Source organism: Theropithecus gelada, chromosome 19 (genome assembly GCF_003255815.1).
Source record: "Theropithecus gelada isolate Dixy chromosome 19, Tgel_1.0, whole genome shotgun sequence".
Taxonomy (NCBI): domain Eukaryota; kingdom Metazoa; phylum Chordata; class Mammalia; order Primates; family Cercopithecidae; genus Theropithecus; species Theropithecus gelada.
Genome location: NC_037687.1, coordinates 18,788,231 through 18,810,412, shown reverse-complemented (window position 1 = coordinate 18,810,412; position 22,182 = coordinate 18,788,231). Strand labels below are relative to the sequence as shown.

General features: G+C 53.3%; 2 protein-coding genes across 9 annotated transcripts in view; one reads left to right on the top strand and one right to left on the bottom strand.

Annotated features, from left to right (window-relative positions):
* The window catches only part of RFXANK (regulatory factor X associated ankyrin containing protein), an 11,676-nt gene extending 7,107 nt beyond the window's left edge, over positions 1-4,569 (bottom strand). For 3 of the 7 annotated variants that reach the window (XM_025366783.1, XM_025366786.1, XM_025366788.1), the window contains exons 1-3: positions 4,221-4,569; positions 3,676-3,816; positions 2,656-2,850 (exon numbers count right to left, since the gene is read on the bottom strand). In XM_025366783.1, the coding sequence (XP_025222568.1) occupies positions 2,656-2,842 (187 nt within the window). In that variant the 5' untranslated portion in view covers positions 2,843-2,850; positions 3,676-3,816; positions 4,221-4,569. Of the gene's footprint in view, positions 1-2,655; positions 2,851-3,675; positions 4,010-4,220 lie in introns of those variants that run through there. The other 4 variants (XM_025366782.1, XM_025366784.1, XM_025366787.1 and 1 more) reach the window with 2 other exon arrangements.
* BORCS8 (BLOC-1 related complex subunit 8) lies at positions 4,563-21,014 on the top strand. 2 transcript variants are annotated; one of them, XM_025366792.1, is made up of 6 exons: positions 4,563-4,689; positions 10,170-10,282; positions 11,079-11,143; positions 14,999-15,109; positions 16,910-16,985; positions 20,809-21,014. In XM_025366792.1, the coding sequence occupies exons 1-5, from the start codon at positions 4,653-4,655 to the stop codon at positions 16,941-16,943; spliced, it is 360 nt and encodes a 119-aa protein (XP_025222577.1). In that variant the 5' UTR covers positions 4,563-4,652; the 3' UTR covers positions 16,944-16,985; positions 20,809-21,014. The 2 variants fall into 2 exon arrangements, with proteins under 2 accessions (XP_025222577.1, XP_025222576.1); XM_025366791.1 differs by lacking the exon at positions 20,809-21,014 and adding an exon at positions 20,326-20,358.
* The last annotated feature ends 1,168 nt before the right edge of the window (positions 21,015-22,182 follow it).

The window sequence follows — 22,182 nt, the reverse complement described above, 5'->3', positions numbered from 1 at the left end:
AACTTGGGGGCGGGAAGGGGGGGGGGGGGAGGGGAGGGGAGTTAGCTATAGGAAGAAGTGTAGGAAGAGCATTCCAGACAGGAGTGGCAGCAACAAAGGTTGTGGGAGGGAACTAAATTAGGCATACTCTTGGACTCTAATCAAAAATAAATCCTCAGTTCCTCAGTAAGTAAAACAGGATGACCATCTGATCCAGCAGTTTCACTCCTAGCTAACTACCCTCAAAGAGTTAAAAACAGGTGTGGGCCGGGCCCGGTGGCTCAAGCCTGTAATCCCAGCACTTTGGGAGGCCGAGACAGGTGGATCACGAGGTCAGGAGATGGAGACCATCCTGGCTAACCCGGTGAAACCCAGTCTCTACTGAAAAACACAAAAAACTAGCCGGGCGAGGTGGCGGGCGCCTATAGTCCCAGCTACTCAGGAGGCTGAGGCAGGAGAATGGTGTGAACCCAGGAGGCGGAGATTGCAGTGAGCTGAGATCCGGCCACTGCACTCCAGCCTGGGCGACAGAGCGAGACTCCGTCTCAAAAAAAAAAAAAAAAAAAAAAAAAAAGGGTGGAAGGGCCAGGCACTGTGGCTCACGCCTGTAATCCCAGCACTTCGGGAAGTGGAGGCTGGCAGATCACTTGAGCCCAGGAGTTGGAGACCAGCCTGGGCAACATGGCAAAACCCCATCTCTACAAAAAATACAAAAATTAGCTGGGCATGGTGGTACACGCCTGTAAACCAGCTACTTGAGAGGTAGCTGGATTCTCGTGAGGCACGAGAATCGCTTGAACCTGGGAGGCGGAGGTTGCAGTGAGTCGAGATCACACCACTGCACTCCAGCCTGGGCGACAGAGTGAGACTCGGTCTCAAAGGAAAAAAAAAAAGGAAGGAAGCGCTGATCCATGCTATGATGTGGATGAACTCTGAAAACGTGATGCTGAGTGAGAGGGGCCAGATACAAAAGGCCACATAGTGTTATGATCCCACTGGTACGAAACGCCCAGAACAGGAAAATCTAAATAGATAGAAAAGCAGATTGGTTGCCAGGGATGGGTGGAAGGAGATTGGAGAGGGACTGTTATGGTATGGGGTTTCCTTTTGGGGTGATGAAACTATTCTAGATAGGCCAGGCGTGGTGGCTCACCCCTGTAATCCAAGCAGTTTGAGAGGCTGTGGCGGGCAGATCATGAGGTCAGGAGTTCAAGACCAGCATGGCCGATATGGTGAAACCCCATCTCTACTAAAAAAACAAAAAATTAGCTGGGCATGGTGGTGCGTTCCTGTAATTGCAGCTACTTGGAAGGCTGAGGCAGGAGAACTGCTTGAACTGGGACCCGGGAGGTGGAGGCTGCAGTGAGCCAAGATCAAGCCACTGCACTCCAGCCTGGGCTACAGAGCGAGATTCTGTCTCAAAAACACAAAGAGGCTAGGCGCGGTGGCTCATACTTGTAATCCCAGCACTTTGGGAGGCTGAGGGGGGTGGATCACCTAAGGTCGGGAGTACAAGACCAGCCTGACCAACATGGAGAAACCCTGTCTCTACTAAAAATACAAAATTAGCCAGGCATGGTGGTGCATACCTGTAATCCCAGCTACTTAGGAGGCTGAGGCAGGAGAATCGCTTGAACCCAGGAGGCGGCAGTTGTGGTGAGCCGAGATCGTGCCATTGCACTCCAGCCTGGGTAACAACAGTGAAACTCCGTCTCAAAAAAAAAAAAAAAAAAAAAGAAAAGAAAATATTCTAGATAGAGGTGGTGGTTACGCAACACTGTGAATGTACTTACTGATACTGAATGGTACTGCAATCCTGGCTTAAATGGCAAACTTTTATGTTATGTATAGTTTATCACAACAAAAAAATATATACAAAGTTGTAAAAAAAAAAAAAAAAAAGAAACAAACCCTTCCTGAATGGAGAAGGAAGACACGTCCTATTAGTGGGTCATAAAGACAGAGGTCCCAGCCAGGCATGGTGGCTCACACCTGTAAATCCCAGCACTTTGGGAGGCTGAGGCAGGAGGATCGCTTCAGGCCAGGAGTTCAAGACCAGCCTGGGCAACATGGTGAGACCCTGCCTCTCAATTAAACAAAAAAAGAAAAAAATTAGCCAGGTGCGGTTGCATGCCTATACTCCCAGCTACTAGGGAGCTGAGTGAGGTAGGAGGATAGCTTGAGCCCAGGAAGTTGAGGCTGCAGTGAACTATGATCTCGTCACTGCACTCCAGCCTTGGTAACAGAGCGAGAACCTGTATCAAAAAGCAAAAACAGGCTGGGCACAGTGGCTCACGCCTGTAATCCCAGCACTTTGGGAGGCCGAGGTGGGCGGATCACCTGAGGTCAGGAGTTCAAGACCAGCCTGGACAACATGGTGAAACCCCGTCTCTACTAAAAATACCAAAAACATTAGCCGGGCATAGTGGTAGGAGCCCGTAATCCCAGCTACTCAGCAGGCTGAGACAGGAGAATCAGTTGAACCCAGGAGGCGGAGGTTGCAGTGAGCTGAGATCGCGCCATTGCACTCCAGCGTGGGCAACAAGAGTAAAACTCCGTCTCAAAAAACAACAAAACAACAACAAAAAAAGGAAAGCAAGACAAAGGTTCCATCTGGGGCCTGACAATCCATCGTGATGGAATCCCAGAGGGCCAATCCCAGAGGAGGTATCCTACCCTGTGGCGAGGAAACACTGGCATCCGGTTCGGGATTCACAGGCTCGGGGGTGCAGGGGAAGAGACTGAGGACCACAGTGTCTGAGCCATCTGCAGCCTCTTCTCCGGGGTCTTCAGGGTCCCCAAGTTCTGAGGCAGGGGGCAGCTGGGTCAAGATGAAGTCCTCTGCAGGCTGGGTAGGCTCCATGAGGAACGCTGGCGGAGGTGTCAGACGGGGAGAGATGACAATAATTATCAACAGCTATAATAAAGTAGGCACCGACTGCATACCTAGCCTTGCATTGTGAGAGTGGGTAAACTGAGATCCAGGTTAATCACCAGAGCCAGGGAAATGAAAACCAGAGTCCAACTGCTTTTGAGGTCTACCCTCCCCCACCACCAAAGCACCTGCAATGTGCAATGTTTAAAAGCCTGGGCTCTGGCTGGGCTCGGTGGCTCACGGCTGTAATCTCAGCACTTGGGAGGCTGAGGTGGGTGGATCACAAGGTCAGGAGCTCGAGACCAGCCTGGCCACCATGGTGAAACGCCATCTGTACTAAAAATACAAAAATTAGCCAGGTGCGGTGGCGGGTGCCTGTGATTCCAGCTACTCGGGAGGCTGAGGCAGAGAATTGCTTGAACCCGGGAGGTGGAGATTGCAGTGAGCAGAGATCGCACCACTGCACTCTAGCTTGGGGGACAGAGCAAGACTCCGTCTCAAAAAAAAAAAAAAAAAAAAAAAGCCAGGGCTCTGGGGTCAGCTGTCTGGGTTCGAATCCCTCAATTTATAGGCCGTGAGAACTTGGGCATGTGACTTAATCTTTGAGCCTCAATTTCCTCCACGACAAAATGTGGAAATGAGCCGTACAACGAATTACGTCTGTACATAGCTTATCCAGGGGTCTGCTAAGGGCGGAGCTCAATAAATATTCGCTATGGTTGTTGGGGGGGGGGTCCCCAGAATGAGTGAGGGCTCAACAAAGGTGTGATTGGTCCCATTCCCACCCGAGCTTCCCAAATCGATCCAGGAGGTCCACTCACCTCCCCACGAGCCTCCTCTGTCCCCCCGCGCCTAAAGCCCAGTTCTCTCAAAACTTGGGGGCCCAAGTCACAAACTTTTCTCTTCCAATGGATATAGCGGGAAGCAAGCTGGAGACTGGACCCTCAGCGCTCTGGCTTCCTCTGCCAGGACAGAAAGCAACTTGATACTCGACCGCTACCCCCACCCCAGAGCTCCCCCACTGCGCGTGCGCACCCCGCCCCCCAAAAGTGAGGAAGGGCCCAAGCAGTAAGTACTGCCTCTAGCCCTTTAAGACTTAGGGGAGGGCGTGGGTTCCGCTGGGTCCCTGGGAGGGCAGTTGCGCCTGCGCCTTCTTTTCCCCTCCTCACCGACTCCGAGGGAATGGGCGGGGCCTAATGGGCTCTGAGAATTTCACAGCGCCTGTGCCCGCTTACCTTTACCCCGCCCACAGATTTTTCCAGAGGGAGCCAATCGGCTCCGGCTTCGGGTAGATGGGCGGGGCTATCTCAAGAAGAAGCTGTAGGGGAAGTACGCGGGGCGTCTGGAACTTAAAGGGGCAACGTACCTTTGCCGTCCCGTTCCACAAGGTCCCTTCTGCGGTCTCAAAGGCTTATAAGCAAGGGCGGGGGCAGAGGGCTAAAGAAGGGAGTTTATGCGGTCCGAGTGGGTAATGCGTGGAGGGCTCCCCCAGCTTGTCTCTCAGGGAAAAGAGGGTTCAAAAAGGGAGAGAGTTCTTCCCCCTCTCCTGCCTGGGTGTCCCTCCACCAGCCTCAGGGGCGTCGCGCCCCCTCCTCACCGCCCCACCCCCGGGTGTGCCTCCTTCCCTCCGTCTCACAGCCCCTTTCCTGTCCGCGAAGACTGAGGAGCGGGGAGGGTGGGCCCTCTGACGCCGGAACTGGAACCGTGCGGCGTCCAGTTTCAGCAGGGAAGACTTAGGTGGCCGTCCCAGCCTCCAGGCTTCCGGTCCCGTTTCCCGGTTCGCTCGGCCGCGGTCGCTATGGAGGAGCCAGAGATGCAACTCAAGGGGAAGAAAGGTGGTGCGGGCCTCCGGGCGGGACAGAGGGGGCCGGGAACTCGTGGAGGGGCGGCCTTACAAAGGCCGGGCGCAGAGGGACCGTGCGAGGAGCAGTGATTGAACTGCCGTCCAACCCCAGCTCGGCCGCTGACTAGTTTTGAAACCTGTAGAAAGGCCCCGTATCTGCTTTAATTACCCGTCCCCCCAGGATTGTTTCAATAATTCAGTAGCTGAGGCTGGGAGTGGTGGCTCACGTCTTTGTAATCCCAGCACTATAGGAGGCCTAGGCGGGAGCATCGCTTGAGCCCGAGACCAGCCTGGGTGACATAGTGAGACCTCGTCTCTAAAAAAATACAAAAATTAACTGGGCGTGGTGGCACACGCCTGTGGTCCCAGCTACTTGGGCGGCTGAGGTGGGAGGATTGCTTGAGCTCGGGAGGTCGAGACTGCACTGCAGTGAGCTATGATCGTGCCACTGCACCCCGCCCTGGGTGACAAGTGAGACCCTGTCTAAAAAAACAAACAAACAAAAAACAAAACTCAACTCTCTGATATTTGTAATGCATTGACAGAATCCCCGGGGTAAAGTAATCGCTGTGCGTGTTGTTTCCTTTTTTTTTTTTTTTTTTTTGAGACAAGGTATCACTCAGTCGCCTAGGCTGGGGTGCAGTGGCGCGATCATGGCTCACTGTAGCCTCAATCTCTCTGGCTCAGGCAATCCTCCTGCCTCAGCTTCTCCAGTAGTTGGGACTACAAGCGCACGCCACCGCGTCAGGCTAATTCTTTAATTTTTTTTTTTTTTTTTTGACGGAGTCTTGCACTGTCACCCAGGCTGGAGTGCCGCGGCGGGGTGGGATCTCGGCTTACTGCAACCTCAGCCCCCTGAGTAGCTAGGATTACAGGCACACACCACCATGCCCGGCTAATTTTTTTGTATTTTTAGTAGAGTCGGGGTTTCACCATGTTGCTCAGGCTGGCCTTGAACTCCTGACCTCGAGTGATCCGCGCACCTTGGCCTCCCAAAGTGCTGGGATTACAGGTGTGAACCACTGCGCCCAGCTAATCCCCTATACTTTGAATCACCTCTAGATTACTCACATCTAGAGTACATAATACAGGCCTACACATCACTTCATTCACATGGATTCAAAGAAGTGCTTAGTGTAGGGCAAATTCAAGTTTTGCTTTTTGAAACTTTGTAGATTTTTTTTTTTTTTCCTGAGTATTTTCCATCCACAGTTGGTTGAATCCACAGATTCGGGAACCATGGATAACGGAAGGCAAGAGTAGGAGGCATAAGCCACCATGCCCTGTCTGTTATGCTCACTTTCCTCTTTTTTTTTTTTTTTTATTTGAGACAGAGTTTCACCCTTGTTGCCAAGGCTGGAGTGCAATGGCATGATCATGGCTAACTGCAACCTCCACCTCCCATGGTCAAGCGATTCTCCTGCCTCAGCCTCCCGAATACCTGGGATTACAGGCATGCACCACCACGCCCAGCTAATCTTGTATTTTCAGTAGAGACGGGGTTTTTCCATGTTGGTCAGGCTGGTCTCAAACTCCCAACCTCAGGTGATCCTCCTGCTTCGGCCTCCCAAACATCTGAGATTACAGGCATGGGCCATCGCCCCTGGCTGTTATGCTCACATTCAAAGTGAGGAGGCTTATCTGGTAAGAGGTCACACAGTTTGGAGGTGGCAGGTTGGGCTCTGCCACTCAGGGCACAGTGGTGAGATGGAGAGACTCGTGTTAGCCTCCTTTGACTCCCAGACATGCCTGGGTTCTCTCTCCTGAACAATCACCCTGGTGGTGGCATTGGATTCATCTCCGTAGCAAACCTTGAGGCAGGTGCTGTTATTCTTTTTTTGCGGATGAGGAAGCTGAGGCTCAGAGAAGCCCTGTTCTCCCAAATTCAAGCTTTTAGCTTTTCCTGTGAACATGTAACCTAATCAGTTGAAATTGGTATTAAAAGAAAGGAACAAAATGCCAAGGTCCTGAATTAGGTGGAGGGGACATCTGTTAAGCTTGGTAGTCAGGGAGGGTCTTGCACAGGAGGCGACATTTGAGCAGACCTGAGGGATGAAGAAGAGCCAGTGACGGAATGGTGTCTCCGGGTGGGAATAGCAGGTGCAAAGGCTTTGAGGTGACAGAGTGTTCAGAGCTCTGCTGTAATGAATAAAGGAGCGATTGGTCACATACAGGCATTTAATTTTTTTTTTTTTTTTTTTTTTTTTTTGAGATAGAGTCTTGTTCTGTTGCCCAGACTGGAGGGCAGTGGTATGATCATGGCTCACTGCAGCCTCCACCTGTCAGACCCAAGCAATCCTCCCACCTCAGCCTCCTGAGTAGTTGGGACTACAGGTATAGATCACCATGACCAGCTTATTTTTGTACTTTTTTGTAGAGGTGGGATTTCACCATGTCTCCCAGGCTGGTCTTGAATTCCTAGGCTGAACCCACCCTCCTGCCAAAGTGCTGGGATTACAGGTGTGAGCCACCACACCCGGCGTTGGTCTCAAATTCTTGTCCTCAAGTGATCCTCCTACCTTGTCTTCTTGGGCAGTGAGAAGGTTATTTTGGGCAGTGCTGGGAGGTCCAACGAAGAGCCAGGGATGGAGGGCAAGAAAGGCAGGGAGGTCAGCAGCAGCCGGAACATGCAGGGCCCTATGGGCCATAGCAAGAAAGGTGGATTTTATTCTCTGGCAGGTGGGAGCCATGGGAGAGTTTAAAGCAAGGGTGGGAATAGATGATTTGTTCATTTGGAGTTCACCTCATCTGCTGCATGGAGATTGGACTACTGGCAGGAGGGGAAGCAGGGAGACCAGGGAGAGGGTGGGTCTGGCATCCAGGCAAGAGATGGCCATTCCTGGCTGTGCCTGGACCCATGCGGGCAGTGTGGTATAATAGTGAGAACAGGTGAAGCTAGAACCATTAGGATCTGCCCAAGGATAGGACAGGAAAGGCGGGCCCTGCTGGCTGGCTGGGAATGCCATTGTTGAAGCAGACCCTGTAATGATTTGTGTGCACTTAATTTATCAGGGCCGGGCGCGGTGACTCACTCCTATAATCCCAGCACTTCGGGAGGCCGAGGTGGGCAGATCACTTGAGGTCAGGAGTTGAGGTTCGGGAGGCCGAGGTGGGCAGATCACTTGAGGTCAGGAGTTGGCACCAGCCTGGCCAACATGGTGTAACCCCGTCTCAACTAAAAATACAAAAATTAGCCAGGCGTGGTGGCGGGTGCCTGTAATCCCAGCTACTCAGGAGGCTGAGGCAGGAGAATTACCTGAACCCAGGAGGTGGAGGTTGCAGTGAGCCAAGATTGTGCCACTGCACTCCAGCCTGGACAACAGAGCAAGACTCTGCCTCAAAAAAAAAAAAAAAAAAATTTCATCAGGAGACATCTGCAGGGGAGAAGGGGAAACAGGGCACGGCTGGCTGGTGAGGAGGCTGAGTGAGGGGCACCTCAGGTAAAATCTGCAGAGGGAGGCCTCAGCCTGGGCCTGCACAAGAGCCCAGGGGGATAAGTTAGGCTCTGGGATGTTCCAGTGCCCAGTGAGGGACACAGGTTTTCATATCCCTCACTGGTGAGTGGCAGCTGAGGGCCTCATGGGATGTGAACTTCCAGGCACTTTCGGGTCCTGTGGGCATGCTCTGAAGAAGAGTCCCCGGTGTGGTCACGGGGGCAAAAAGAATGCCGGGAAGTGCAGTAGGCAGCAGTGTCCACTACCAGTGGGTTTGAGAGGGAAACATGAGAAGAGTTCACCGGGGTCCGGGCACAGTGGCTCATGCCTATAATCCCAGCACTTTGGGAGGCCGAGGCAGGAGGATCACTTGAGACCAAGAATTCAGGACCAGCCTGGGCAACATAGCAAGACCTTGTCTCTATTTTAAAAAATGAGCCAGGCGCGGTAGCTCACGCCTGTAATCCCAGCACTTTGGGAGGCTGAGGTAGGCGGATCACAAGGTCAGGAGATCGAGACCATCCTGGCTAACACAGTGAAACCCCATCTCTACTAAGAAATATAAAATGTTAGCCGGGCGTGGTGACGGGCACTTGTAGTCCCAGCTACTCGGGAGGCTGAGGCAGGAGAATGGCGTGAACCCAGGAGGCAGAGCTTGCAGTGAGCCAAGATTGCGCCACTGCACTCCAACCTGGGCAACAGAGTGAGACTCCGTCTCAAAAAATAATAATATTGGGAGGCCAAGGCGGGCGGATCATGAGGTCAGGAGATCGAGACCATCCTGGCTAACACGGTGAAACCCCGTCTCTACTAAAAAATACAAAAAAACTAGCTGGGCGAGGTGGCAGGTGCCTGTAGTCCTAGCTACTCGGGAGGCTGAGGCAGGAGAATGGCGTAAACCCAGGAGGCGGAGCTTGCAGTGAGCCGAGATCCGGCCACCGCACTCCAGCCTAGGCGACAGAGCGAGACTCTGTCTCAAAAAAATAATAATAATAAATAAATGAATGAAAAAACTAGCCAGGCATGGTGGTTCACACCTGTAGTTCTAGCTCCTCTGCAGGCTGAGGTATGATGATGGCTTGAGGCTGGGAGTTTCGAGACTGCAGTGAGCTGTGATCGCACCACTGCACTGCAGCCTGGGCAATAGAGCGAGACCCTGTCTCTAAAAAAAAAAAGTTCAGTCAAGCTGGCCAGGCACAGTGGCTCACGCCTGTAATCCCAGCACTTTGGGAGGCCGTGGTAAGCAGATCATGAGGGCAGGAGATCGAGACCATCCTGACCAACATGGTGAAACCCTGTCTCCACTAAAAATATAAAAATTAGCTGTGCGTGGTGGTGCGTGCCTGTAATCCTAGCTACTCAGGAGGCTGAGGCAGGAGAATCATTTGAACCAGGGAGTCGGAGATTGTGGTGAGCCGATCTTGTACCACTGTACTCCAGCCTGATGACAGAGCAAGACTCTCCAAAAAAAAAAAGTTTACTCCTTATGAACTCATCACACATTATGTCCTCTCATTTATGTCCTCTTTTTAAAATTTTTTATTTTTTTATGTTTTTTTGAGATAGAGTTTTGCTCTTGTTGCCCAGGCTGGAGTGCAATGGCATGACCTCAGCTCACTGCAACCTCCACCTCCCAGATTCAAGTGATTCTCCTGCCTCAGCCTCCACAGTAGCTGGGACTACAGGTGCCCGCCACCATGCCTGGCTAATTTTTGTATTTTTAGTAGAGATGAGTTTTACCATGTTGGCCTGTCTGGTCTTGAACTCTTGACCTCAGGTGATCTGCCCACCTCAGCCTCCAAAGTGCTAGGATTACAGGTGTGAGCCACCGCACCCGGCCTTGTTAATGTCCTCTTGAGTGAGCCCTGCCGTGACCACTTCCTCCAGCCTGTCATAGGCCAGGGGTGACCTAGCTGCTGAGGGATACACCAGATGCCCCCATTGCTCTGGCTGGACTCAACACTTGAGCAATGAGGAGGCTGATGCTTTGTCTCCCCACACCCGCCCCACCCCTACCACCTGTGGACCCTGTATCCAGTCACGGACAAGTTCACTGAGAGCGTCTACGTCCTGGCCAACGAGCCGTCTGTGGCCCTGTACCGGCTGCAGGAGCACGTGCGTCGCTCCCTCCCCGAGCTGGCCCAGCACAAGGTGAGCTGGGGCCTGCTGGGAGTAGCAGGGGCTGTCAGGGCAGGAGTCAAAGCTGGGACACCAGTAAGGAGGCATGTGGTGGCAGAGCCAGGTCAGAGGCGTGGTGGACAGATCCGGGGTAGATTTTGAAGGAGGTGGTAAGATGTGTGTATTATTAGTTCATTCTCTTGCTGCTATAAGGACATACCCAAGACTGGGTAATTTATAAAGAGATTTAATTGACTCACTGTTCAACAGGGCTGGGGAGGCCTCAGGAAACTTACAATCATGGCAAAAGGGGACGCAAACAGGTACTACCTCACATGGCAGCAGGAGGAGAAGTATGAGTGCCCCATGAAGGGGGAGGCCCCTTTTTAAAACCACAAGATCTCGTGAGAACTCACTTATCAGGAGAACAGGATGAGGGGAACTGCCTATATGATTCAGTTATCTCCACCTGGTCCCTCTCACAACACACGGGGATCATGGGAACTACAATTCAAGGTGAGATTTGGGTGGGGACACAGCCAAACTATACTATTCTGTAACAGTTATGACCCGCGTGGCAAGGAGGCAGCCGTCTGATGATGTAAGGGAAGGGTGTGCCAGGCAGGGGGAACAGCCTGTGCGAAGGCCCTGAGGCATAGTGGCCAGGTGTTCACAGAAAGCCTAGACCTGTGAGGGAAGGAAATTGCAGGAGGAAAGTTCTCTGCATCCACCCTGCGGGCTCAGGGGAGCCCCAACCAAGAGAGATGGGAGGAAGGCCCTCTAGATGGGGGTGGCCTCCCTTGCCAAACATCTCCTGCGCCCCCTACAGGCAGACATGCAGCGTTGGGAGGAGCAGAGCCAGGGAGCCATCTACACTGTGGAATACGCCTGCAGGTGAGCACCACAGCCTCTCCGCTGCAGGGCCACCTGCTGCTGCTCTGGCCTCCTGGGCGTTCAGAGGCATCCCAGCCATCTGCCCAGTAAGCCCCACCCTACCACGATTAACCTGGCCAGGGCCCCAGGTGGATCTCTTCCCTGTGCTGAGCCCCTCCCCAGCTGCCACAGAAGACGGGGATAAGGATTCTGGAAGATGCTTCCGAGGACCAGCATTTCTGTCCCACAGCCAGGACCACAGATGGGCCAGTGGGGTAGATGGCAGCCAGGGGGAAGGCCAAAGCACAGATAAGGCTGTTTATTTTAAAATTTTTTTTGAGACAAGAGTCTCACTCTGTCACCTAGGCTGGAGTGTAGTGGTACGATCTCAGCTCACTGCAACATCCGCTCTCAGGTCCAAGCAGTTCTCCCGCTTCAGCCTCCCGAGTAGCTGGGACTACAGGTGCCTGCCAACTCGCCCAGCTAGTTTTTGTAATTTTAGCAGAGATGGGGTTTCGCCATGTTGGCCAGGCTGGTCTCGAACTCCTGACCTCAGGTGATCCAACTGCCTCAGCCTCCCAAAGTGCTCAGATTACAGATGCAAGCCACCACGCCCAGCTGGTGTTTCTTTTTGTTACTGAACCCTTGCCTCCTGTGCTTTGGTTCTGTTCCTCATGACTGTATTCCCAAGCCTTATTCCGGTTGCTTGGGTTGCCCAGTTGGCCTTGGAAGTTCCTCGACTTTGCACAGATATGCTGTTCGCCCCTGACATGGGCTGTAGGCCATTTTGGTGGTGGCTGAACGATGCTCCTGGCAGTTCCCCTGGTGTGTTGCTGTTTGGTTGTGTGGGCGAAGGTGCCTGGACAAGAAACCCTGCTGTTGGAGCAGCATTCTGCCATTGGCAGCCTTGGCCCCCTTGGTGGGACAAGGTGTGACCAGACAGACAGTATCTTCCTTAGCTCAAGGAAAAGAAAAGAAATAGGAGTTTCTAGAGCTGGGCATGGTGGTGCACGCCTGTAGTTCCAGCTACTCAGGGGGCTGAGGTGGGAGGATGCCTTGAAAGCAGTTCAGGGTCGGCCTGGGTGATACAGCCAGACCTCTTCTTTAAAGAAAAAAGAAATACGGCCAGGCACGGGGGCTCACGCCTGTACTCCCAGCACTTTGGGAGGCTGAGGTGGGAGGATCACTTGAGCCCAGTAGTTTGAGACTAGTCTGGGCAACCTGGTGAAACCCCATTTCTACAAAAAATACAAAAACTAGCCGAGTCTGGTGGCACACACCTCTAGTCCCAGCTACTCGAGATGCTGAGGTGGGAGGATCGCTTAAGCCTGGGAGGTTGAGGCTGCAGTGAGTGGAGATTGCACTGCTGCACTCCAGCCTGGGCAACAGAACACGACCCCGTCTCAAAAAAACAAAAAAGAGGCCAGGCGCGGTGGCTCACGCCTGTAACCCCAGCACTTTGGGAGGCTGAGGCGGGCAGATCACGAGGTCAGGAGATCGAGACCATCCTGGCTAACACGGTGAAACCCTGTCTCTACTAAAAATACAAAAAAATTAGCTGGGTGTGGCAGCAGGCGCCTGTAGTCCCAGCTACTCAGGAGGCTGAGGCAGGAGAATCGCGTGAACCTGTGAGTCGGGGCTTGCACTGAACTGAGATCGCACCACTGCACTCCAGCCTGGGCAACAGAGTGAGACTCCGTCTCAAAAACAAAAAAAAGAAAAAAAAAACCTGTGCTTTCTTCCTCTAGCTGTGGCATCTAATCCAGGAATCTACGCCATGGGTGGCTAAGCACAGTTCATTTTAACTCATTAAAATGAAATCAGGCCAGGCGCAGTGGCTCACGCCAGTAATCCCAGCACTTTGGGAGGCCAAGTGGGCAGATCATTTGCGGCCAGGAGTTGAGAACAGCCTGGCCAACATGGTGAAACCCCATCTCTACTAAAAATACCAAAATTAGCCAGGTGTGGTGGTGGGCACCTGTAATCCCAGCTACTTGGGAGGCTGAGGCAGGAGAATCGCTTGAACCCAGGAGACAAAGGTTGCTGTGAGCCAAGATTGTGCCCAGTCTGAGCAACAGAGTGAGACTTTGTCTCAAAAAAAAAAAAAAAAAAAATTTTAAATTAGAAAATGAGGCTGGGTGCAGTGGCTCACACCAGTAATCCCAGCACTTTGGGAGGCCGAGGCGGGAGGATCACCTGAGGTCAGGAGTTTGAGACCAGCCTGACCAACATGGAGAAACCCCATCTGTACTAAAAATACAAAAATTAGTGGGGCGTGGTGGTGCATGACTGTAATCCCAGCTACTCGGGAGGCTGAGGCAGGAGAATCGCTTGAACCTAGGAGGTGAAGGTTGCAGTGAGCTGAGATCGCGCCATTGCATTCCAGCCTGGGCAACAAGAACAAAACTCCGTCTCAAAAAGAAAGAAAGAAAGAAAGAAAACTAGTTAATATTCAGCTCTCAAGTCCCACTAGCCACATTCCAAGTGCTTCTCAGCCATCTCAATGGATGAAGAACATTTTCATCACCACAGATGTTGCCCCAGACATCACTGGGCTAGGCGGGAGGCCAGCGAGCATTTGTCTATAATGAAATGTGTATTTCTTTTTTTTTTTTTTTTTTTTTTTTTTGAGACAGAGTCTGGCTCTGTCACCCAGGCTGGAGTGCAGTGGCCGCATCTCAGCTCACTGCAAGCTCCGCCTCCCGGGTTCCCGCCATTCTCCTGCCTCAGCCTCCCGAGTAGCTGGGACTACAGGCGCCCGTCACCTCGCCCGGCTAGTTTTTTTTGTATTTTTAGTAGAGACGGGGTTTCACCGTGTTAGCCAGGATGGTCTCGATCTCCTGACCTCGTGATCCGCCCGTCTCGGCCTCCCAAAGTGCTGGGATTACAGGCTTGAGCCACCGCGCCCGGCTGTGTATTTCTTTTTAATTTAATTTTATGTATTATTATTTTTTTGAGACAGGGTCTTGTTCTGTCACCCAGGCTGTAGTGCAGTGGCGCAATCACGGCTCCCTATAGCCTTGACCTACTGGGCTCAAGTGCTCTTCCTACCTCAGGCTCCTAAGTAGCTGGGACCACAGGCGAGTGCCACCATGCCTAGCTAATTTTTACATTTTTTGTAGAGATGGGACTTCACTATGTTACCCAAGCTGGTCTCAAACTCCCAGGCTCAAATAATTCTCTTGTCTCAGCCTCCCAAAGTGTTGGGATTACAGGTCTGAGCCACCACATCCAATCAGATTTTTCTTTTCCTTTTCTTTTTTTTTTTTTGAGATGGAGTCTCGCTCTGTCGCCCAGGTTGGAGTGCAGCAATCTCAGCTTACTGCAAGCTCCGCCTCCCAGGTTCACACCATTCTCCTGCCTCAGTCTCCCAAGTAGCTGGGACTACAGGTGCCCGTTACCATGCCTGTCTAATTTTTTTGCATTTTTAGTAGAGATATGGGTTTCACCGTGTTAGCCAGGATGGTCTTGATCTCCTGACCTCGTGATCCACCCGCCTCGGCTTCCCAAAGTGCTGGGATTACAGGTGTGAGCCACTGCGCCAGGTGTTTTTACTTTCCTTTTTTTTTTTTTTTTTTTTTTACACCCCGATTATCAGTAGTAACGAGTGAGATACTTTTTATGACATCTTTATACACTGATACCTCCTTCAAAACATTAGATGTTTCAGTGGCAGATAAGTGAATATGCTGTGTTGCATAGACATCATTTAGTCATAGCAGGGAAATCTAAAATGTAAGCCCATTGTGAGTCCTCGGGGAGACCCACAGAATCACCGAGGTACCCACCGAGCTCTGGTGGTGACCTCTAGTGCTGGGGCGTGAGACAGTTACCTGCAGGACCGGGGCACTGACCAGGCCTGTCCTCCCGTTTCAGCGCTGTGAAGAACCTGGTGGACAGCAGCGTCTACTTCCGCAGCGTGGAGGGTCTGCTCAAACAGGCCATCAGCATCCGGGACCATATGAATGCCAGTGCGCAGGGTCACAGGTAGCTCCTGGGACCGCCCGCCCCCACTGCCACTCTCAACCGCAAGGACTGTCTCAGCTGCGCTGGGAACCACTGCTTCTCGCTTATTAGAAAACTTTCTCTTTCCTCTTGTCCTGGTGTCTGGTGACCTCCTCTTGTCCTGTGGAATCTATAACCTGAGTTCAGTCACTTAATACCCAGGTCCTGAGCTCTGCTGTGTGCCTGGCCCTGGGCTGGGTGCTGGGGACATAGCAGTGACCAAGACAGACAGGCTCACAAGGAGACATACGACAACCAGGTAAACATGGCAGACAAGAGCATGTCAGATGTGCTGTGAAGAACTCCACGGGGCCCCTCCTGGGAGGTGGCGTGAGTGACATGCAGACAGAGACGATCTGGGGGCAGATGGAGTTCCATGCAGGGCGGTGGTGAGGGCAGATGTTCTGGGGCTGGGTTCCCTGGGAGTGTTCGAGAAGCACCAAGAAGGCTTCTGTGGCTGGAGCGGGCCAGCTGGGGGGAGATGGGGCCAGGGAGATGGCAGGGGCCTCTCCCTGTCCCATGACCCAGAGCCAAGGGAGGCTTCAAGCCGAGGACCAGTGGTCTGAAAACAAAAAGCACTCACAGTGCTTGAACATTGGAAGTAGAGTTTTTGAAGAGTAGCCCTTCTTTTTGTTTTTTCTTCCCATTATAACTTAATTAATACGCTTATAAACACACACTCATGTGCCGGGGGCAGGAACGTCGCCTTGGGATGTGTCTGGCTTCCACAGATTAGGGTTCTGGCAGTCCTGTCCCCCGCTATGCAAAAGAAAGCATCTGTGTTGCTTAACTAAAACAACGAGAATTGCAGAAAGAACACTTGAGTGTATGTGTAAGAATGGGAGTGTAGCAATCTTCCCTCAAAGGGTAGCATGAAAGGTTTATCTGGGCTCTCTTGCATCTGAAGAGGAGCGGTATTGGGCTTTTCTGCCATGGGTTGGTGTTGGCAGTTGGAACTAGACTTCACTGAAAAGGCATAGCTCTTACTATCAACTCAGGGTTTCCAAAAATACTTTTATACGCCCTGTTTGTGCCTGCTGTTGCAAAAACGCAACATGCCCCTGAAAGACATTAGTAGCAGCTTGAGTTGCTGCTAACACCTCTCTGTAAGTCCTATGGGTTTGAAGTGCCCAGTCCTGTGTGAATGAGTCCCAGATGTGGCCTCTGGAGTGCCTCATCCCACTTTTAAAAACATAACGTATATATTTTAAATAGAAACGCGGTCATGATACCTTCCCCGGGCTGGTCTCAAACTCCTGGGCTCAAGCAATCCTCTCGCCTCAGCCTCCCAAAGTGCTGCGATTACAGGCGTGACCCACTGGGCCCGGCCATTTGTCACTTTTTTTTGGAGACAGAATCTCACTTTGTCGCCCACGCTGGAGTGCACTGGCAAGATCTTAGCTCACTCCAGCCTCCCGCTCTGGGTTCCAAGTGGTTCTCCTGCCTCAGCCTCCTGAGTAGCTGGGATTACAGGCGCAGGCCACCACGCCTGGCTAATTTTTGTATTTTTACTAGAGATGGGGTTTCGCCATGTTGGCCAGGCTGGTCTTGAACTCCTAACCTCAGGTGATCCACCCTCCTCAGCCTCCCAAAGCGCTGGAATTACAGGCATGAGCCACAGCACCTGGGCCACTCGCCCCACTTTTAAGGAGGATGCCCCAGAAGCTCAAGCCAAAGGTCTTCCGAGACCAGAGTGTCACCCAAACATGCACTCCAGCTAGCTGAGCAAGCCTTGTGGCCTCTGACCTTGGCCTCATGGATGCCGCACGTGTTTTGTTCCAGCCCGGAGGAACCACCCCCGCCCTCCTCAGCCTGATCCTGGAAGAGACTCAGGGCACCCCAGCCTCCGCCAACCCAGGTCAGTGCCGAGGGTAGCCACAAGCCTCTCTCTGCTCTGAACTAACCAACCCACCCGCTTGGCAGTCAGCCAGGCACCTACTTGTCTAACCACTTGGGGTTTCTCACTGGGCTTGTGGGATGGTTTCGGAGGTGGCAGGTGGAGGGGTGTCTGCGGGTCCAGAATGTTCCACCCTGCTGCTCAGGGACCATGTCAGCCCATCTTTCCCACTCTCTCTCCGCCACCTTCCTCTCTCTTTTCCAGGCCATAGGCCCTATGCCAGTCCCAGAGATTTCCACCCCCCAAGACAGAGAGGGGAGCCCACATTTCCTCTATCCTACCACATGCCAGCAGCCTGCTTTACCCATGCACAGTCTCTCAGGCAGAGCCCAGCATGGGCAATTACCCACCTATCTCAGGGACCTCCCCACCAATCCACTGCCTAACTGCTGTGTGACCGAGCAAATTAATCCCCCTCTCTGGTCTCTGCATTTCCTTTCTGTAAAGGTGGCTCATCAGGTGACTGAGAGGGGGCAGGGCATAGTGACGGATGTGCTTTGGAGCAGTCAGCTATTGCTACATAACATAGCATCCAAAAACTTAGTGGTTTACAGCCCCAGTAATTAATCTACTCACTATTCTGCACTTTGGGCTGGGCTCAGCTAGGCGGTTCTGCTGCTCTCTCTGGGGCTCGCCCATGCGCTGCTCATGGGAGCTCAGCTGCAGCTGCATAGTCGGGGGCCCTTGACCAGGACTGCTGGCAGCAGGCGTCAGGTATTCCTCGTGGCCTCCCCATCAGGCCAGCCTGGGTTTCTCCTGGTGGCTGGGAGCCAGGAGAGTAGCTTCCATGCAGAGTGCCGGTTTCACATTTGTGGGTGGCCCATCTGTTGAGGCCAGTCACGTGACCAGGCCCAGGATCAGATGGGAGAGGACCATACAAGTGCAGCGGGAGCTATGGGAGGCATGGCTGACCACGCTTAGAAAGTGTGGTGCCAGGAAAGATCTGATGTGTCACCATTCTATATCTGTGATGGGCAGATGCAGGCAGGTTGAAGGGGCCCCGGGGACTTATCAAGCCTCTGCCTGTTGGCCAGGCACTGTGATTGTCCTTGGTGCCATGGAAGCCTTCTCAGAGGTCGAGGGGAGGCAGGTGGAGACAAAGCCTCTGTACGCCTTTCAAGCTGTAGCCCCAGAGCCCAGAGGCAGCCGAATTCATGTGTCCAGTCAGAGAGCACTTAGTGGGCACTGCAGTCAATCAGAGAGCACTTAATGGACACCACAGGCAGCATGCATTTATTGAGTACCTCTGGCAGTTGATGCACACTTCCTGAGCACCTGTTCATAGCAGGCTTAGCTCTGGGTGTGGGGTGGTGAGGAATCCCACAGGCTGAGGGGTGGCCTGGGAGCTTTCTGGGGGGCCTGAAGCAGGAGGGGCTGCCTGAGGGGGTCAACAGCCTACTGCCCTAAGCAGCCCTACCCATACCCCCAACCTAGCCTCTGTCTCCCCAGTCCCATCCCCCACACCCTGGTCACTCCTACTTTGTGCCTCAAGGTCAGTGCCCGTCTGCCCTCCTCACTCCCCAGCGTCTGCTGTTCCCTCCGCTGCTGCTCCCTGGCAGGATTGCTCTGTGTCTCATCCACCTTTGTCCCTGTGGAGTCCCTCTCCTCTCCCCAGAACCACCAGTTCCATGCCCCATCTCAGAGCCTTTCTTTTTTTCTTTCTTTCTTTCTTTTTTTTTTTTTTTTGAGATGGAGTCTTGCTCTGGTCACCCAGGCTGGAGGGCAGTGGCACGATCTTGGCTCACTGTAACTCTGCCTCTCAGGTTCAAGCGATTCTCCCACTTCAGCCTCCCGAGTAGCTGGGACTATAGGTTCCTGCCACCTCACCCGACGAGTTTTTGTATTTTTAGTAGAGACGGAATTTCACCATGTTGGTCAGGCAGGTCTTGAACTCCTGACTTCAGGTGATCTGCCCGCCTTGGCCTCCCAAAGTCCTAGGATTACAGGCATGAGCCACTGCACCTGGCCTCAGAGCCTTTCTTTTTTTTTTTTTTTTTTTGAGACGGAGTCTCGCTCTGTCGCCCAGGCTGGAGTGCAGTGACCGGATCTCAGCTCACTGCAAGCTCCGCCTCCCGGGTTTACGCCATTCTCCTGCCTCAGCCTCCCGAGTAGCTGGGACCACAGGCGCCCACCACCTCGCCCGGCTAGTTTTTTGTATTTTTTAGTAGAGATGGGGTTTCACCGTGTTAGCCAGGATGGTCTCGATCTCCTGACCTCGTGATCCGCCCGTCTCGGCCTCCCAAAGTGCTGGGATTACAGGCTTGAGCCACCGCGCCCGGCCGCCTCAGAGCCTTTCATTCCCACCTTTCCCCCAAAACTGCACCCCTTGGGGTCATCAGTGACCTTCACAGGGTCAAGTTATCCCCCTCCTCTCCAGTCCCAGGACCTTAAGCACTGCCCCGTTTTACAGAAGAGGAAACCAAGGCCCCGAGAGGTAAGGCAGCCAGCCCAGGGTCATCGCCCGTGCCCAGAAATGCCAGGATTCCCACCCAGACCTCTGACCACCAAGCTCCACCTAAGCCTGGCCCAGGTTCATCCCTCAGGTGCCGCCTCATGCCTTGAGTCTGCCTCTCTGACCACCCTGACCCTCGTCCCCGCTCACCAGCCTGACCGAAGCTGGGCCAGGCAGAGACTGAAGACTGAATGAGTGCGGCCAGCACCCTCCTCCTGCGCCTGCCCCGAGCCTCCAGGCCCAGCCGTCAATGTTCCCAAAAGTAGCTTACTGCTCCTGGACTCTTACTGGCCCCCCATCGACCCTTGGACCAATAACTGCCATCAAAATAATCCTGATTATGCACCTACCAAGTCCCTGGCCCTGGGCTAAAGTCTTCACAGGGGTCATCTCATTTTATCCTCAGACAGCCCCCAAAAGCAGGTCTCACCCCCAAATACAGATGGACAAAGAGAGGCTCTGCCGGGCATGGTGGTGGGCACCTGTAATCCCAGCTACTCAGGAGGTTGAGGCATGAGAATCACTTGAACCCAGGAGGCAGAGGTTCCAGTGAGCCAAGATGGCGCCACTGCACTCCAGCCTGGGTGACAGAGCAAGACTTCGCACCCCCTGCCCCCCGACCACCAAAAAAAAAAAAAAAAAAAAAGGCACAGTCAGAGAAGAGCAGACCCTGGCCTGGTTTGGTCCCAGCCCTGCCCGCCTCTGATGTGCTGTGTGACATAGGCCTGGCGCTGGCCCTCTCTGGGCCTCCCTCCCTCCCTTCCTTTCTTTCTTTTCTTTCTTTCACCTGGTGCTGGCCCTCTCTGAGTCCCCTCCCCTCCCCTCCTCTCCTCTCTTCTTCTTTTCCAGGATCTGGCTGTCACCCAGGCTGGAGTGCAGTGGCATGATCTCAGCTCACTGCAACCTCTGCCTCCTGGGCTCAAGTGATCCTCCTGTCTCAGCCTCCCAAGTAGCTGGGACTACAGGCGCACACCATCACCCCCAGCTAATTTTTCGTAGTTTTTGTACAGATGGGGTTTCACCATGTTGGCTAGGCTGGTCTCAAACTCCTGAGCTCGTGATCCTCCCACCTCACCCTCCCAAAGTGCTGGGATTATAGGCGTGAGCCACCGCACCCAGCCTTGGTTCTCCCTTTCTTCATCTGGATAAGGAAGGCTGGACTGTACCTTCTCTACAGGCTAAGCTGGACACTCGCATATCTGCCCTCCCAACCTGCATTCTGCCTCAAGCAGCGACGCCCACCCCAGGTTCAGGCCACATGGAGAGGCCACCCCTAGTTCCAGGGGTGGTGGTTGCACCTCGGCCTGGCCAATCAGAGCTGCTGTGTCCTAGGTTCCCAGTGATTGGTTCGAGATGGACACGTGACCCAATGAGAGGCCTTCCTGGGAGTTCTACCGGGAGCATCAGGAAGGTTGAGCTGGGTGGATGGGAACAGGGCAGGGACGGGGGGGTTCCAGGGGGGACCTGAGAACATTGCCTGGGGCTGTGGATCCAACTGTACCTGACATTAGCCAATTTCATTTCTTCGGTTTCATGGACACCTGAATTATGATTTTTGCCAAAATGGCTTTGAGTCCGTTTCTGCTGCTGTTTGCAGAAGGGCCTGCACTGACCTCTGTGAATGCCAAGCCTGGGTGACCAGGCCTCCACAAGTTATGCATCTCCAAGGCCAGCTGTGTTACCCCAGAATCCCTTGTTCCAGTACAATGTATTAGGGAGGTCAGATAGAGTTGTTTGGGGTTGAGGCAGGTTCCAGTCCCACTACTCTGGGAGGGTCCCTCATCTTGGCACTGTGGGGTGGTTGATGGAGACGGGTGGGAAGAGCAGGGGTGCCCCGAGGGAAGACAGAGGGCATCCTACTGGGACATCAGGCCTGTCAAGGTGTCTGAAGGCCTGGAAAGCGGGTTCAGCCCTACCTCTCCTCCTCCTAGGGCACACTGGGGGGCCTCTGCCATTATACCACCTCTCTACTGTCCCACTCAGCTTAGGAGTGAGGAGGAGCCTAAAGCCACCCCATTTAGGGCCCTGATTGGTATGTGGCCTCCAGAGTCCTTCTCCCTTCTTACTTGCTCTGAAGGCATCTCTCAATGTCCATCTGTCCTCCATGCCACCATTTATCCAGCAAACACTGATGGGTATTTGTGAGCTAGACAGTCCAGCACTGTCTTGCTCAGACCTTCAGGAGAAACTGGCAGCAGAATGGAATTACCGCCTGCCTCCCAGGACCTGCCTAGGAAGACTGGGGCACTAGGAGCTGGGGGTAAGGGAGGCAGGTGTGGGGGACCCCACCAGACCCTTCTAGGGCGCTGAGTCACTCAACCTCTGGATGTGACCTCAACCAGCGACCAACAGTCATCTCTCTTTTTTTTTTTTTTTTTTTGAGATGGAGTCTCACTCTGTCTCCCAGGCTGGAGTGCAGTGGCGCAGTCTCAGCTCACTATAACCTCTGCTGCCCGGGTTCAAGCCATTCTCCTACCTCAGCCTCCCATTCTCCTACCTCAGCCTCCCAAGTAGCTGGGATTATAGGCACCTGCCACTGCACCGGGCTCATTTTTGTAGTTTTAGTAGAGACGGAGTTTCACCATCTTGGCAAGCCTGGTCTTGAACTCCTGACCTCGTTTTCCAAAGTGCTGGGATTACAGGTGTGAGCCACCGCGCCCGGCCCAGTCATCTCTCTGAAAAGGAGTCTAGGCTGGGTGCAGTGGC